The sequence below is a fragment of the Haliaeetus albicilla genome, chromosome 11, assembly GCF_947461875.1.
Source record: "Haliaeetus albicilla chromosome 11, bHalAlb1.1, whole genome shotgun sequence".
Taxonomy (NCBI): domain Eukaryota; kingdom Metazoa; phylum Chordata; class Aves; order Accipitriformes; family Accipitridae; genus Haliaeetus; species Haliaeetus albicilla.
Window position 1 is genome coordinate 11,799,694 of NC_091493.1, and position 18,160 is coordinate 11,817,853.

At 34.9% G+C, this 18,160-nt stretch overlaps 1 protein-coding gene across 2 annotated transcripts in view; it reads right to left on the minus strand.

Moving 5' to 3' along the window:
- Positions 1 to 18,160, minus strand: part of NRG3 (neuregulin 3) — a 436,764-nt gene that overhangs the window by 251,083 nt on the left and 167,521 nt on the right. For both annotated transcript variants that reach the window (XM_069796150.1, XM_069796149.1), the window contains exon 2: positions 9,291 to 9,420. In XM_069796150.1, coding sequence (XP_069652251.1) covers positions 9,291 to 9,420 — 130 coding nt within the window. The remainder of the gene's footprint in view (positions 1 to 9,290; positions 9,421 to 18,160) is intronic.

The following is an 18,160-nucleotide window of genomic DNA, read 5'->3' on the forward strand; positions in this document are numbered from 1 at the left end:
CGATGTCCACCATAACAATCCAGACTGCAAAACAGACAAACAATATTTTTTTGCTGTTTTATAACTTAATTGTTATATCGCCTTAGCAATTTATAGCAGAGGCTTGCCCTTCAGAAGTAATTCCAGAGATAACCTCTGACTTTTGCATTCCTCTGTCATATAGGCTTTTGTATTTTAATAACACAATTAACAAGATATCATTGGCACATTATAACTATCTTAAGCAGCCTGGAGTCTGACCTCAAATTTGTATGCTGATTCAAGTAGGAGCCAAGTTATTACTTCAGGTTTCTGACATTAGCCTTCTTCAACAGCATACTTCTTGTAAAAACTGCAGTTTGCTATCTAATAAGGCGGCTGATAAGGCACAAACACAGCCCCAAAGATGTTTCCATTACAACCTTCTGGAGATATCTTTGAATATACTTTATATAAATCTGCTTCTTATTAGATACTGTTGGCAGGTTGCTTCAAGTGTTCATTCCTGTCTGCACTGGACTAACTTCAAGGAACTTGTTTCTAATTCAAATGATCCATTCACACCTAAACACTGCACTAAGGGTACAGGATAAGAATCAGAATATTTCTCTCTTTAACATAACTCATATAAGACAGTTTACCTGCCTGTCTAATCTTAGACACCTCAGTTTTTGTAACAGTACAGAATCCACCCATTTTTGCCTCACTTCCCCTCTTACTTGAGATAGTAGGAAGGGCTTTCTTCACAGAGTGAGGAATACAGAAAATAGCTGTTTTCATTTGTTCTTCTCATTTAGAGTACTGGTGGATTAAAGTTTTGGTAGTTAGCATTTTGATATAGTTGGCATTTGTTTCTATTTAAATGACTCAATTGTCCAGAGTTTATTTATCCTCCTAGCAAGATTTTTTCCAGCAGATCTTCTGGGAGAATGTCTGCAGATAGGATTAGATTGGAAATGCTATTGCTTTCAGTGTACTTAAGACACTGGCAAGGATGAGAATTTAAATGAGAGATTTCAGATGTCTGCATTACGCACTTCACAAATTCCTTCTTGCCTAAGGGAGGTAAGAACAACAACAACAAAAACCCTAACTCATTTCCACGTTAGTTTAAAAGCAGAATTTGATGGCAGAATATTTGCATATGTTAGCTTCAAGACAGATGCAATATATGCCATTGATATTTGCACCCATACTTTTTAAGGTTTTCTTTTCTACAAATATTTTGTGTGTACTATAAAATCTATACAACCCCTTTTTTCACTGTCAGGTTTTGGAAATCAAGAGAGAAAAAACCAATTCTTATAAATTGATGGAATATTCCTTTGCAGGGCAAGGACTTTACCATTTTGTATTTTTCCAATTTTCAGAATATACCTCTTCATCTTGTATTTAGTACTGAGTAGTAGCTTTCTGTAGGTCACATAACTTTATTTTTCTTTAGAATTAGGAAACAGAAGGCAATTTAGAAGCAGTTTCTTCCATTAACAGATCAACTTTCTTCATGGAAGTTTATATAGAACAGATTTGAGTCATCTCTACTAGTGGTGATGGACTACACAATCAAGATGCCTTGCTAACCTATAATGACAAGAAACAGCCTCAGAAACATGTGTAGGCATGAGAAAAGGTAGTGATAAAAATTTAAGGTTCCATCAGCTTTAATTACTCTTGCTAGTGAGACATAAGAATAAATGCTAGCACAGCACTACTTTCTAATCTCCCACTTAAGTGCCAAAATCAAAAAATCCAAGAATTATTAGCGGCCTCAAGAAAAAGCTATCTCAGCTGCTGAGCTGGCAACTGCATTTCTCACCTCTCTCTACTGAAATTCAAGGTTATAGCCCAACTCTTGCTTCAACCAGCTGAAGGGATCTTGCCAAATGCAAAGGAAGCTGAATTGGGTCCCTTTCACTTCCAGTCCTCCCGAAAGAGATGATAGTTTACTGAAAGCTTCCAGAAATATTTTTGTTTCACTCACCTTACTGGTTGTTCTAAGAAACTACACTTCTTTTACATTTGGGAAATAATTGTGTACATATATAAATGAAAGAATTAACACTGTTTGATTTGACAGCTACTATCTGTGAATTACAAATGTGTGACTTAAAAAAAAGTAGACAAGGGGACATGCTACATGTGTAACTATGTTTTCCCATACTTTATGTTAACTGAAAATGGATTTACATTAGTCTTTCAGTATTCTGGGAAAGAGAAATTAATTCCAAAGTTTTTCAGTCCTCAATGCTGACATAAGCTTAAAACATATTCATTCTCCTAAGCTTCAACATTAACTTTGGATGCATAGCTATCAAATTTCTCCTTTATTTTTTCTTCTTCCTTAAACTCTTTCAAGAATATTAATTTGAATAAGCATTTCAAACACGATGAAATGGACTATGAATTTTATTTTATTTTTATGGGTATTTGCTTAAATCTAATGAATCACAAGTGAATTAAGTTAAATTAGTAAGTAATTTAAATACCTGGACATGCATTTTATGTGTACAGTATTGTGACTTTTACCTTATTGCTCTGACTGGAAAAGTGCATCTTCATCATAACCTGAAGGAGGAGTGTAAATTTCACGACTTCAAGAGACAGAAATGGAACCAGGAAGTTACACCATTTCATAATCAAAGTTTTTCCAAGGGAAATCATTAGAAAATCTGGCCTGGTTAAGGTGCTCAACACAAAGCAAATAAAACCTGAAATACTATGTACACAGACTATAGCATCTTGATAGAAACTTAAAACTATCACTAAATACAAAGCTTTATTTTATTCTGTATTTCTTTTTACCGTGAAATTAATTTATCCTCCCCCGAATAAGAAGACTAATACAAACTTGTTTTCAGAAAATGTTTAAGACCAATAAATGGATAACAGATGTCTTGCCAGTGACTTCTCTAGTGCATAGAGCTGCTTGAAGGAATGATACTATGTGAACAGCAACAACAGTAATAAACACTGATTTATTGCAGTACTGAAAAAGTTAAGCATGTGCTCAAGGGTGAATTTTTGTAAACACATCAAGGGAAATGTCTGTCATGATGTTTGCAATACAGACTGTTACACCGCTGGATTAAAACACTCAGTTTTGCAGATATTTGAAAGTAATTGAACTTCATAAGACTTTTCAATTTGCATAGATATATATTTTTCAAGCTGAAAGTATCTTCTACCGCAGAAGTTACAGAAGATTGAAGAAGGTAAGTATCTGCAAAATGCAATAATTTAGGGGAAAATCTGTAAACAAAAGCACTGTAAAACAGACTGTTGAGACTGTGAAAATTAATCAATAATTAAAGTACTTTGACAAGAAGCTTGCTTGAGAGCCTCTATCTTCTGAATGTTAAATTATGAAAGCATGAATCAGGTGTTATTGAACACAGCCATGTTTAGTGTGCACATCACATAATGTTCTTGCACTATTTCACCAGGGGAGTATGTTAAAAGTCTCAATCTTTAAATTTAAAAACTACTTGTTATTTATTGAATTCTTATACCATAATATCAGACTGGAAGGGTTTTAATTTTAGAGGACTGTTAGAAAAAAAGTAGGGATAACAGAGAAAGTACTGGTTTTATGCAGGTGAAGTTTAGAATTTGGATAAAATTTAGTTTTGATTCTGATTAACTGATTCTAATTAAATGAGCTCAAGTCTTATGTGTTGATTACAGAAAATTTCAGACCAAATGGTAAAAATCATGTAAGATTGGGTAATACCAAAAAAGTTATGATACCTAGGTAACAAGTACAAGTCTTGGTCTTTAACACCATTTCATTTTGAGGTTTAGAAACCGTTTTTCTTCATGGTTCATATCTAAAAAGGTTTAAAAGGATAAAACAGGTATGTGACAGCAAAGCCATGCAATCTCTTCGTGTAATTTCAAGGGGCAGGAGCCTGAAAGAGAATGCACAGAAGGGGTTTGGTTTTTAGGGGTGTTTTCTGTTTGGGTTTTTTGTATGAAGGAAAAGAAATATCTAAAGCTAGGTAAGAAAAGCATGAGGTTTTCCAATAAAAAAGGGAAAAGTAGTCAAACTGCAGATTTTTAATTAATATTACTTAAAGAAATAAAGGCTTTTACTTATTTTTTGTTTACTAGCACTGTTTTGAGTATATGAATATAGCTGAACTGATTCTACCCTTGGGATGTGCAGTCCATGTGACAGACTTCTTGGTCAGATTTTCTTCTTACTTCTTACAGGCCTGAGCCTTGAAAAGTATCACAGTCACAATGCTTTAGGCACACGGGCTATTTCATTTGAGCTAACAGAAACAACCACATTGCTGAAGGCAACCACGAGTTGCGAAAGCACTGCTGAATAAGCAGGTGATGTAATAATAACACAATGTGGTATCTATATTAAAATACAGTTGCTTGACAACAGCTTGAAGCTACCTAATGTGGTATTTCAAGTTCACCTCAGCTTTTCTAAAGTAAATGTGAAAGTAAAAATGACAGCATTTCCATTTCATGTTGTGTGCAACTACACAAATGTAATCTAGAGACATGTTGGAGCTATGCTCATAAACCAATAATTTTCACAACAGGTCTGTTGATTGCCCTTGACATGGAAAGTATCCTAAATTTTAAGCACAGCTTTCTTCCTCCTTTAAATTCTTGTACCTATATGTTACATTGTCAGCTTAATGCAATGGATTATTTTTGATGAAACTAATCTTGTAATATTGTGACATAAATGAAATGTTTTATTTATTCAATGCTATTCAGTAGTGAATAATTTTCTGTGTTTGCTTTATTTACATGTCGGAACCGTTCTCAAAAAGTGTCACTATAAAACAAGATGGGGGAACACACAAAATGGAGTAGGTGGTATTTTAAAACACCTAAGTCAGACTCCAAAAGCCTAGATAACAAGCCACATAACTAAACCAGGGAAATGATACTCTTATCTTTTTAGATTTTTAACTTACGGTTAAGTGCAGGTATCATATGCCATGCTCAGAGCTGTTCTAAAGTCCAATCTGTTTGATCCCTTTCTCTTGCTTTTACTGACAGCAAGGGCTATGCCTGGATTACAGTTACTACTATGCAAAAGACTCATAATAAAACCTGACAGTCTATAAACATTCAGCCAAATCAGACTTTCATTAAAAAGGAATTCAATCCTTCCGGTCTCACATCAAATTTTAAACAAAGCTGAGCAACGCTGGTACCATTTTTTAATCAACTAACTGTAAAAATGGCAAATTTTATGCATAAAAATGAGCAAGATCACCAAGCTCAAAATTCATCCATCAGAACAAGATGGATGCATAAAAAGTAGAACATCCTACGAAATCTGAAAACTCTGGGATAGTAACCACAGTAGTGCTCTTTGGATGCATGTGTACAACCTGCTGTAATCTGGTTAACAGGGAATGATGTTTTGTTTATTGTACATTTGTGAGTCTATTCTTTCTGTTGTTAGAAAACTTATTCAGGTTTTATACTGCTTGCTTCACGAAAGAGAGATGAAAGACAGGAACAAAGGACAAAAGGAATATCTCATCCAACATTCTCAAATCTGTGAAAAGTACATTAGAGTTCACTGCCAATGCCAAGATTTCCCATGCATACACAATAGTTTTAACAACTTCTTTCAGAAATTTAACAGTGCAATCCTCTTCTTCCCTCAAAAGTTTTAGCCACTCATTCATACAGTGTTTTCCAGTCCTAAATAGGTAATCAGAAGAAAATGGACTAAAAAAAAAAAGTAGAAGGATTCACGCAAAAAAAAAAAAAAAAAAAAAAAAAAGAAAACCAACCCCAAAAACCCAGAGTGACTTGAGATAGGGTCTGTGAAATAAAATTGTGCAGACAAAACCTAAACTTTTTTTTTATAGCCTGCATTATGTAATACCCAATTAAATGCTGATGTGTCAGTGTTGACTGTGTACTTGATTTGTTTTGTGTAAATAACAAATAAAAGTACCCTCACCTTTCAGCTTAAATTCTCAAGAAGGCAACAGGGAAAAAAAATTCAGCATATGGAGAAGCTAAATATGAAGTTTCCCTACTGTTAACCTACCCTATCCTTAAAACAAGCTCGTGTTAAACCATTCACAAAAATAAATACTGAAGTCACACCTTTAAAATAGCACAAACATCATCCAGCGTATATTGTTTGTTACCTAACCACGCAGGAAAACTCTGCCAGTTTACATCCCCAGGCAAATTTTCACCCAGAGACAGTAAAATGTAGAAGTTCAAACAAAAATGGAATTATAGAATTTGAAACTATAACCATTCCTGTATTTTTCTCCTCCAGTTGTCAACTAAGCTAAAAAAAAAATAAATCCCATGACTTCAGGACACGTCCTCTGTAGGTGGATAAGAATGGAAGACGCATGAGCAGGGCTGCTTCAGACCTCCTCATTTACTGTATTCCCAGTGGTCTCCTGCAACATGGCCTCCTTCTTTACCAAGGTGCATGCTAGTCGCACTCCCCACAATTACAGGTTCAAACTAGGTAAGTCATGTATCTCACGAAACAGAAAAAAGTTATAGAGCCAGTGCTCTACAACATCCAGCTGCCAATGTCATTACTGACTGCTGGAGTTCAACATGTGCTCATCTCCTACTGTTGAACAAGAGCATGATGAATTTTTCAACTCCTAAAGGTGCTTGAACTACCAGTTGAGATTGTTTGCATGGACAGTGTGGTTCATGAGGATACAGAAGAGGTCCAGGATGTATATTTATTGCTATCAAATCTCCTTTTTTTTTTTGCTTTAACAATCATTAGCATATTTGTCCTTTAAACAGGTACACACAAGAACAACTGCACAACTGCCTAAGCATATAATCTACTAACACTCTTTAAATCTGACAAAGTGGGATGAAAGTTTTTTGCTACATCAAGGTCTTCCATCTGCAGCTGTTCCAATGGCAAATTCCCATTTCAGTAAATTGGTGCTCTGTTCCCAGAACAGATGCAAAATCAAACTCCCAATGAGAATACACAATGCAGCTTGATTCTAAGAACAAAGTATCATTTCATTCTCTAAATCTTCAGAATTCTGTATTCAAATGATTCTTTTAATTGCAATGGGAATTCCATAACCCTTTCCTTCTCAGGGAAAATTACTTTTTTTCTAGTTAGAGGACAAATACAGTACATCAATATTGTATTTTTCGATATGTGTACATTCTAGCTGGTATTTCAGGCTACAGAAACAAACACCTGCATTCCACTCACTACAGCACTGGCCCTGACAAAGAGACATATAGTCTGTTACCACGGCAGAGATACAGAATTTGAAGGTCAAATTAAAAGGTTTCTCTTCATTAATGACATACATATCAGTATCATAAAAGTGATTCTGAACAACCTGCTGCTTGCAGTGTTGAAGGTCCTTACAGAATTAAACAAAGCATTATAACTAATCACCTTTTAAATTTTAAAATACGTCTTCTCTTGCTATATGAATTTTTATTGCCTTATACACGTCTTTTCGTGTTGCACACTTCAAAGTACCCACTGAAACAAGCAGATGTTTAATTCCCAGAGAATCTGTCAATGCCTGAAACTTGTACAAGCAATGCAAATCTGTTACACACGGGAGCTAACAGATTCACAGATGATACCCCTATTTCCCTATGGAAGAATAACACAAGAGAAGGTGATAAAAAAATTTCACTCTCCTGGAAAGAGTGAAAACTCAACACTCTGGCTTGTTTAGTTATGGGGAAAAGCTTGGATGGAAAAGCTTCTAACGATTAGTCAGACTGCAGCATTAGAATCACAGCAAATAAACAAGAATTTGGCAAAGGCAGACAACAGGAAAATCAGCTCTCTTATGAGGTATACTCCTGCAGGTACTTAAAAGTTTAATCCATACAGTTTACTAGAACAGTTTGTTCAAAGAAATTAGCTAATAAATTTACCATCTTAATTAAAATATCTCATATATATCCATTTCTCCCTGTATCAGTTTTGTTGAGTTTGAATATTCAGACAATGAAAAATGCTTAAATATTTGAGTGATAGAATTCCCTTGTTAACAGCTCATGACACTTCTAAGAAAGACTGAAAATCACACACCTGCTTTGAGAAAAAAATACCTGTAAAGTTTTATGATGGAAGTTGAAAAAAATCATCATTCTTCCAGGATTAATGACTCATAATATCTAATTTAATAAGCATGCTGTAAGAAAACATATAATAAAGAGGGGAAATGAATGGTCACTGAAGCATATAGAACTGAATGGGAAAAAAATTACCAGCATAATATTAAAAATAAAAATCTTAGGAATATTCTGATGATGATAAGCAGACTTTCATCAATCTTTAAATCCCTAAATTTCCATTTTCAAACCAGGCACGTGTGATTTTATGACTTCTTTTTCTAATTTCAGTGGGATTTCGCAGCTTAAGTCCCAAATCGTTCAGGAAAGCTTCTGAGTATCTTAGGTGCTTTTAATTATTTATATTAGAAATATATAAATATTGAGATGCTCAGTTTAGAATTTGGGCATATAAGCATCTTAAGATACACCTGTGTGCCAAATACAGTATCTTAGGAGTAAATTAAAACATCACAAGTACAGGTTTTCATTTTCGACCACTTCTATTTAAAAGATTGCTTCAACAGTTCAGAATTTTTTTTTATTCTCATCTTTAGGAAGATGTTACAGTATTCCTTCTGTATACCACTCCCTTTTACTGGCCACTACATCTACAATGATTATATGTGGCGATCTGGTTTTCTTTTCTGACATTCTTTCAAATACATTCAAGATGGTCATAGACATTAACAGAAGTTTAGGAGTATAAACCTGTACAACAGCTATATAGCAGATTCAGATGGCTATTACAGTCCACTTTATCTTTCAGAAATTAAACTTAAGAAACCCTAATTCTTAAAATTACTAACTGAACAACTCTGCCTCTCTCTTAACGAACAGTGCATACAGCTATTGTCAAAGCTCTACTTTGAGTACCCAAAATAAAGGAATGCTTCTGGTATGTAGAGGAACGTAAGATTTTAATATGTAAAAACCAAAACATTAATCCTTAATTCTTTATATGATCAGAAAACAGAATACTGAAGATTCTTCTTATCTATAAAAGTAATTAATATGTTGGGGTTTGTATTTCTGTGTTTCTATTTATAAATACTACAGACTAGTAAAAAAAAAAAAAAAAAACAAAAAACCCGCAACTGTGAGGGAGGCAATCAAAATGGAGGCAAATTCTATTGCTTTATAACATTCTAAGTCTGAATGATTGGGTTTTTTCTAATGCTGTCCCCCTTGCACTGAAGACTTTTCTTGCAACATCTTTGCAAATGACTTACCGGCAGTGTTTATGTGATCCTGTTAAGGTTTCAATCACAAAGCATTCCCCTTCATTGAGACAATATGCAAGATCCTTGTCTTTGCATGGCTTAAAGTGCTCAGATCGCTCAGTGGAATACGTTGTAGTATCTATGGAGAAAACAGAAAAAGGAAAGAAATGCTGTAAGGCTAAATATTGGATGTTGTTATAGTATATGTTAAATAAAGGTGATCAGATTGGTCTCAGTAATATCAACTGATCAAGACAGACTAATTAACAGAAAGCAAAAGCACAGGGAAAGCAAACTTCAGTGTGACTGCAGTATTATTTGCAATCAAGCTTCTTAAAAAGATTCACAGAAGGAATCTTATATTTGGAAATATAAGCAGAAAAACAAACTGGAGTGCAGCAAAGTTGAGTACAATTTTAACCACTTCCAATTTCCAAAATATCCCTTCTAAAATGTAAACACACCTATTTTGTATCCTTTAACCAGAACAGTTTCTTCATATTAATACACTGAAATATGGTTTTAAAAAAAATACACAACTTTTTTCATTAAAAATGAGCAAAAGTAGCTAATATAGTAACCTTAAAAAAAAAACAACCCCAAGATAAATCCCACATCAATGAAAGAAAAAACAAAGCCTAAAACGTAAGGACGATGATAATTTGATACACCAGTCACAAAAACTGGCCCAGAACTTGAATATAAGCAATGCACCATAGACTGTGTCATTTCAGGTACATCATCTGTAGGTTTCTACAGGTACATCCGAACACCACTGCAACACAGTTCAAAAAATTGATTACAGTTTGGACTGTTGGCTGTAACTTTGGAATATGTAGTTAGATAACGAGATTTGGAATAGGCTGACAGTATGTCAGCGTGAGCTATCATTCCTGTCTTCTAATATTTTAACCTTCCCAATCCAGTTGGATTAATCAACAATAAAGTGGAATTTTCAGAGGAAGATGTCTGACTGACAGATATTTTAATTTTCTTCACTAAGACAAGTATTTTTCTAATTAAGTATGACTTTCAAAGTAGATAATGATTTCCACAGAACCATGGTTCAACCTTCATATACAATCTTACTTCTCAAAGTTAAAATTTCTACTCATTTTGCAGGGACAAGGACCAGGATCTAATATACTAATATATATTAAAATTATAAGAGAACATTTCATTATATACCGTACAGACTATCAGAAAATATTCAGTTGCCTGTTGTCAAAGGAGTGAAGCTGTGCTCTATGCACATGGAACTTTGCAAACTGAAGATTATATAAACACATAAACTTGCTTTTTGCTTGTAACTTGATACAAAGTAAATATCCACCAAGCTAATACCAAAGTTGAAAACCAAAACACTAAAATACAAGACACCTGTAAGTACGGTTCTGCAAGAAAATTCACATATTCCAAAAATCTTTCAAAGTAACTTTTTTTATTCTTAGTGTATTTTAAATAAAATAGTGCTACAAGTTTTCCTTGTTATCCAAAGTGAAGGAAGATTAATAAAATACATTTGTAAAGAATAAGAAAATCCACACCCTAATCTTCATATACAACACTTCCCCCCTGCCCCGAGAGAAGATATTGTGGTTTAAAATTTTCAGTGGAGAGAAAAAAAAATCCTGGGAATGAACTCCAACAGTCTCCCTTCAAATGTTTTTGCAGATTCAGAATGAAAGGTCCTGCCATTTTCCCCGATAGCAGCACTTACAAAAAAGATGCAAGCTATATAAAAACTACTATGTTTTTAATGACTGCAAGCAAACCCTGAAGTGAAATGTATCAAATTGAACTTTGGAAATAATACAAGATGTTTGTAAATGCAGACAGTGACTAGCACATCACTGTTGACATTTCAAGAATGATCAGGTTTTATGTAACAAAAATATCTTCAGGTAGAAAAAAAGGTAGTCCAGTTACCTTTTAAGGTCAATTTTACACAGGAGCACTTAAATGACCATTTAAAATTTGCTTAGGCAAAAAAATATAAACAACAGTAATAAGATATATTTCTATCCTTTTTAAATAAGGGAACTGAAGATAATATTATTTGAAAGCACTTGTGATAATTACAAAAGGTAACTAAAACTGTTTGATGAGCAGCAACTCAACTTGATACGGCTTTAGAGAACACAACACTTATCTCTCAGCCTGCTCTGAAGAAACAAGCTGTGCAAATACCTATATAAAGGTAGTCACATTACACAGACCAAAGTAATCTGAGATGGCCCCAAAGGACAAGAGAAAAACTAAGGAGACACACAGTATCACAAAGTGTGTCTTTGAGGTAGTGATGTACTGAATTCTCAGAGCACAGTGTTTGAAGTGCAGGATACTCCTACCATAATTATCTCAAAAATACCTTGTCAAGGTCAGCATTTTAAAGTTTTAGATTAAATATATTCTTCAGAGGTTTTGTTCTGTTTTATTTTAGTCACTTCTCTGTTCAATATTACTCAAGATTAAATCAAGTCCACAGCAGAAACTTTTGCCAATTCAGCGGTGTCAGAGCAGAGCTAAGACTGAGCACGTGCCGTTTTATACTGGCAAAAGTGCCACGGAAGATACAGCTACAGTATACCTTAATTTGGGTACTAATGGAAAATACACAAGTAACTGGGCTTCTCTGCTGATATAAATTGTTAACAAACTATGGTCAGCCATTGCAGCAAGCCAGCCTTCCAGAACTGGAGTTTCTGACACTTCCAGAGGAGTGACATGGTGTTCTGCCCATGCAGAGCGATGCAGGGCTGCAGTCAAAAATGCTCCCCTCAAAGCCCTGTTGTATTTATAAACAAGCATACACTGTGATACTTCATTTTCTCCACTTGGACATAATTCCAAGCTTTTCTTACATTGTTTTGAGTTCCGTCTCTGGTCTTTCAAATTAAGCACAACAGTTGTAGGTAACAATGATGCTGACATTATGACAGCCTTGGAAAGCACTCCTTATGTTGAAAAGTACACAGTAATTTCTAACTTTTTTTTTAAAAAACAAATACAGTCTCATTAAAAGTCAGCTTTAAGTTACAGCCTCTTCTGTCTTGAAAATATTTCTGCAAGTCTAACCAGGTTTATGCACGGGGAAACATCTGTCTCTGTACAGCTGATCTCTGGTCTGCAAAGGTCATTCACTAACATTCAAAAGCTCAAAAGCTGTGTTACTAATTGATATCCTAGATATCCCTAGAGCTGTTTGGTATTTTCTGCTGGATATACTCACATACAGGCTATGCGAGTTTTCTGAAAGGTTACAATCCTGCTGTTATTTCATGTTGCACTCACGATGAAACAAACTCTGTTACAGCTTCATTAAATATTGAAAAACCAAAATCTAAAAACTTGTTCTAAACAGAACTACAGAAAGAACAAAACAATGGAAAACACTCTAGAGACTATACAGTTTTCTTGATTCTTTTTCTAATAAACAATAAATCCCATTGTCTTATATGCACACACCCCCCCTTTTTTTTTTTTGACTCCTAACCAAATACTGAATTAACTTTTCCATGGTGGAATTGTCCTTCATAGCTTCAGAAGCCTGCTAAGTATCCAACCATTCTATTCTGAATTTTTTTTTTTTTAAAGTAATTGATAAAACCTAGGCATTCACAAAATTACTAGTAAAGCTCTTTAATTTATTTCTAGTCTTTGAACAAAGGTAACAGACCCAAACATTTATAGGTAACAAAAGGGAACTTCTGTCAAGTATTCAGATGTCCTTGAATTCAGTCCTTAAATAGCAATAATCCATAATCCCTTAAGGTCATCTTTTTCATTTTTTTTAATTGCCAAGTGTCCAAGTGTTTCATGTAAATGCAGCAGGGGCTATTGATTTCTGCTGGAATTTTTCCAACTGAATTGGAATAAAGAATTTTTAGGTACTTTTGCTCTATTTTTCTTGCCTCACTTTATCAGCACAGCTTTATGCATGATTCCGATACTACAGAAATGGAGATACCATTGCCAAGTCTCAGATATCACTGTTTAATCAAATGAACAAGAATTCAGTTCACATTTCAAAGGAAGGCTTCAAGATCTTTTATTTAGAAGCATGGAGTTGGTTAAAAAAAAATGCAGTGATTTACGAATGTTGAAAAAAATTCAGTAGGAAGTTTTCAGATGTTATTTTATTTTGTTAAAGTCTAAAGCTTGGTCTAAAGAAGTGTCACTGACTTTGTATTCTTATCTCATTAATCTACTTCATCATGTTTATACCAGCACAGGATGGCTCATTATAGCTAATTTACTGAATGATCTTCAAGGGATGATATGGATACTATAAATACTATCTCCTCTTTCAAGGCTACCAGATTCCTTGTTTCCAGTACTATGCTCTGATATTAAAAACCTGTAAATGCAAAGGACAAATGCAAGAAAGGAGAGAATGCAAGATTTAAAATATCCTGGGAAACACCAGCATTCGTGGCACCTGTTTCTGTTCAGACTGCAGCAGCAGCAACGATTCCCACCCATTGCATCTGTCTCACAGCATTCTGACTTTAGAAACAGATTTTACTGGATACATCTCAAATAAAAAAAGTTTTCCATGCTAGCTTTAAGTGATACGCTGCATGCATGTCATGGTAAACATCGTATTCCAGATAGACAGCCTTAGCTGCTATAGAGAGAGTAAAAAAAATGGCCTAGGAGAACAACAGATAAAAAGACCTGGTTTAACTTTTCTGAAGTCACTAGTGGACAGGTATCCAAATTTTGTAGATAGATAGCTACATTCACTTACTAACTTATGTATGGCAACCTCTTAGTGCATTACCAAGGAGGAATATTTAAGACACCATATATTGGTTAATGCCAGAGATTACACACTGAAAGACTTTTTAATAATAGTGCATATTTTGATTACCATTAGGTATCACCAGCTTTATAGATTCTTTATCAACATGCAAATTAGCTTTTCCTTTATCTTGTTATCCATTTATAACTGACCACTTCTCTGAGAACCACTGACTTACTGAGGCACCAAAAAAAGTGAGATGCTTATTTTAAATCTGATCTCATTTTGAAATGCACTACAAAAAAGTAAGCCAATTACAAACAACTGGACTTCCTCTGACAGTGCAACTCCAGTTACAAAAAAAAAAAAACAACACCAAAAACAAAACCAAACAAAACTTCTCAAAAACCCCCAACATTTTTTACAATATACTTTTATATCACTATTGCATTCTATGAAGAAGGTAACATAAAAGGTCATTTAATAGCATATAGAGAGTTAAACTTTATGTTCAGTGAAGTCAATGGAAAATATTTACAATGACTCAGTATAACCAGGGCTCCCTGCAGTTCTTACAGGACCACACAGTGCTTCTCTCCTGGTATTTTAGAATTATGTGGTAGCCCTACTAGAAAGGGTCTTGCAAAAAATGAAAATTACACACAGAATAATATATATATTACTTTGTTTACTCACAATAGCCCGAATCTTAAAAAACATGTAACCCAAAATTTTTATTCCTGTGCTTTTAGAAGTAAACAAAAGGTGGGTAAGGGGAGAAGATACCAAGCCCTAGTAAGATACTCATTAAGAGAGAAAGAGCAGAAAACCTAAATATTACTTGAAAGTTTTTGTTATGATTTAGCTTTAGCTGATGCTAACTCCTTAAGTTGTCAATATTTGTAAAGTAAACATTCAAGACGCTCATGTTTAATGCAATGCAGAGATCTTCCTTTGACAGTGCTAACTGAACACTAGTTGGCATTAGCCATGGAACATTGCTGGGATAATTGGATTTAAAAATTCTAGTAATGAAATATGAGCAAAACCATAAAACATATCTAGAAGTTAAAACTTTATTTTTAAAAATAACAGGGTTCTTGTTTTAAACTTACTTGAACTGTTTGCATGCATTTTTCCATGATTAAAACTAAAAACTTAATGAAAATATGAAAAATATTTTACTGTATTTACAGAGACAGTTTTGTATTAACTAGCAATCACTAAACTGAATGCTGATTATTCAAGCAGCTACCCCTTAGCCATTTTGTGCCAGACAAAAATTTATTTAATCCAATAACACTTTAAAGGCTTTGATTGCATCATGATACAAAGCAAAATTGTGCTATGGATATGGGAATACTTGGAGCTTTTTTATTATCCTTCAGATTCAAATGAACAAATCAGTATAATTTCGCAACAAACTGATAAAGCAGCAGATGCATCAAAACATTGTCATTTACATTAGCTGGCTTCCCAGCCAGATTGTGGAGGTAGTTAAAATTGTTATCAGTGAGACAGTCCGAATGTTTTTCCTTTGTATTTAACTCAGAGGATTATATAAAAAAGCTCATGTGACAAGCACGTTCCTGTGGAACATCTCTCTGTGGGTACAACCAACCACATCCTTGAACCGACTGCTTTTCTCCCCGTATCACCAGAACACAGCATCACAACTGCAACTGCATAGAAACAAAAGCTCAAGCTCCAGAAAAATACAAGCAATTAAAGAGAGACAGTCACCTCTCCAAAAATCAGCGCACACTCTGACCACAAAATTAATTCGTAAAGTGTGACCTTGTTCCAGAAATGTTGTTCACATTTTCCAAATGCTTTATCAGTTTGAAATCACTACACACAAACACTAATCCATATCTTGAAAAATATATTAAAGGATTTTCACACTACTAGTGCATTATTAGCAAAATATCATGTGCCTGCTTGCTGCAAAACTCTTAAAGTATGTCTTTGCTTTCATGACTTAAAAAAACCAAACCAAGCAACCACTATTTCTAAAAACAATGTACAAAAAACATGCCCACTTAATGGTATCTTGCAACTGAAACTCAAAAGCAGAAAAGCAAATAAAGCTAGCAGCACTTCAGAATATGTTATCTGATCACGTCTGTCAGAACGTAAATACTGAACCCTGAATACCAATGAAATTCTTCTCTATATGTGCAGAATTGCACATCAGAGGCTGCATTCTCCTGTACCGCTCAAACTGAAATCAGTGAAAGCTGAACAAATGGGAGATGACACAGGAGAGATCCCCATGAGACACAAAAGGCCAGGGTTTTTCAGATGTTCAATGTCTAGGAGCCAAAGAAACAGGAGTGACTAAAACTCTAAAAGGTTTTAACGTTCAATGTGAAGAGTTATTTTGAAAATTGAGTCATGACAGTTCTGATGGGCACTCTAGGTACAAAGTGCTTTTGCCAATCAATCAGACATGTATTCAGGTGTCCTTCGGTAGATCTTCTTATTAATTGATCTAAAAGAAATTCATAAAGGATTTCACTTCTTTCACTGAAAAAGCAGCATACTCAAGAATGTACCAAAAGTGGATCCACCACCACCACCACCCAGGGCTTCTCTCTCCTTTGACCCCTAGCAGTCCCTCCTCTCTCAGTATACTGACATCAGTGGAGTCACCAAAAGCCCTTGAGACTGGATGGCACCATTGCACCAAAAGGCGACACCCTTTTGGGGATGTGGAAATAGCTCGTGGAAATAGTCTCCAATTGATGGAGAAACTAAAATACAGTTAAATTAAGTGACTGCAGCACAAAGCAAAACAGTAAAAGGAAAAAGAAGAAAAAGAAAAAGGCTTCCAGGGGTGCAATCAAACCTTAGGGTGGAAAAAAAAACCAAAACACCACCACAGAACAATTCTGCATAGGTTCATATGTTAAAAGATGCTAGAAGAAAGCAAGAATAATACACTACATCTGTGATGTCTGCAACCACCAGCACTCTGCAATGAAAGAAAAAAAAAATTCAAACAAAACTTAGTATATCAAATCTAGAGTAGAGTGTATCAGGAAGTTTGTGATGAAACATTTTTGGCTCAGTTTGGCTACTGAAGAAAATATTAGTTTGCAGCAATGATTAATCATTATTTATCAAGAATAATAATAAAAATACAGTTGCCTTAAACAAATCAAAACAATTTTCCTTTATTTTTCATGCTCAGCTTCAAGTGATCTCAGGAGGATTCAAATCTCATTGCCTAGGGAGGACTGTTATTTTAACTGGATTTGGTTGGAGTTCCTTGTAAATAACTTAAAGTGAAGAGTTTCAGAACTTAGCACTTTCAAATCTGATATATTTGGAAATATAAAGAAAAGGAAATACAAGAAGAAATAGAGAAGAAGGAAATATAAGAAAATACAAGAGCAGTGCAATGACCTAAATAACTCAATATTGCTACAGAAGGAGTATAAAGGTGGTGTTACAATCATTACTACATGTACTAAAAAAAACCAATTAACAGTGCTCAAAATGTTTTTATTTCTTGGATCACATCTGTCTTCTCTTTCCTCCTGCCCATGAAGCACAGTGTGGGCGTCGGAGTTTAGATGCAAGGACCAGGGGAGAGAAATATAATGACAGAAACCTTGGATCTTGATGTCTATGCTTGTATGTGCAGGTAGTTCCTCCTGCACACACCTGTGCTACAGCTCAGAGGTAACACTGCTGGAATGAACTGTAGCCTAATTCCAGCAGGTCCCACATGTAGCTCTGTCTTTTTCCACATCACCCAATTCGCATCACAAGTCACATCAACAATCCAATTTCTTTATCCTTTACACCTAAGTGTCATCACAACCCAGCAATAAACCTTCAGCAGTTCATTCTACAAACTCCAATCACCAATTCAGATGTATTGGGTTTGCATGGCAAGATTTTGGTAGTGGGGGGAGGTACAGGAGTGGCTTCTGTGAGAAGGTGCTAGAAACTTCCCCTATGTCTGACAGAGCCAGTGCAAGATGGCTCCAAGACAGACCCATCACTGGCCAAGGCTGAGCCCATCAGCGACGGTGGTAGTGCCTCTGGGATAACATACTTAAGAAGGAGAAAAAAGTTACTGGGCAACAGTGACTGCAGCTGAAGAGAGGAGTGAGTGAAA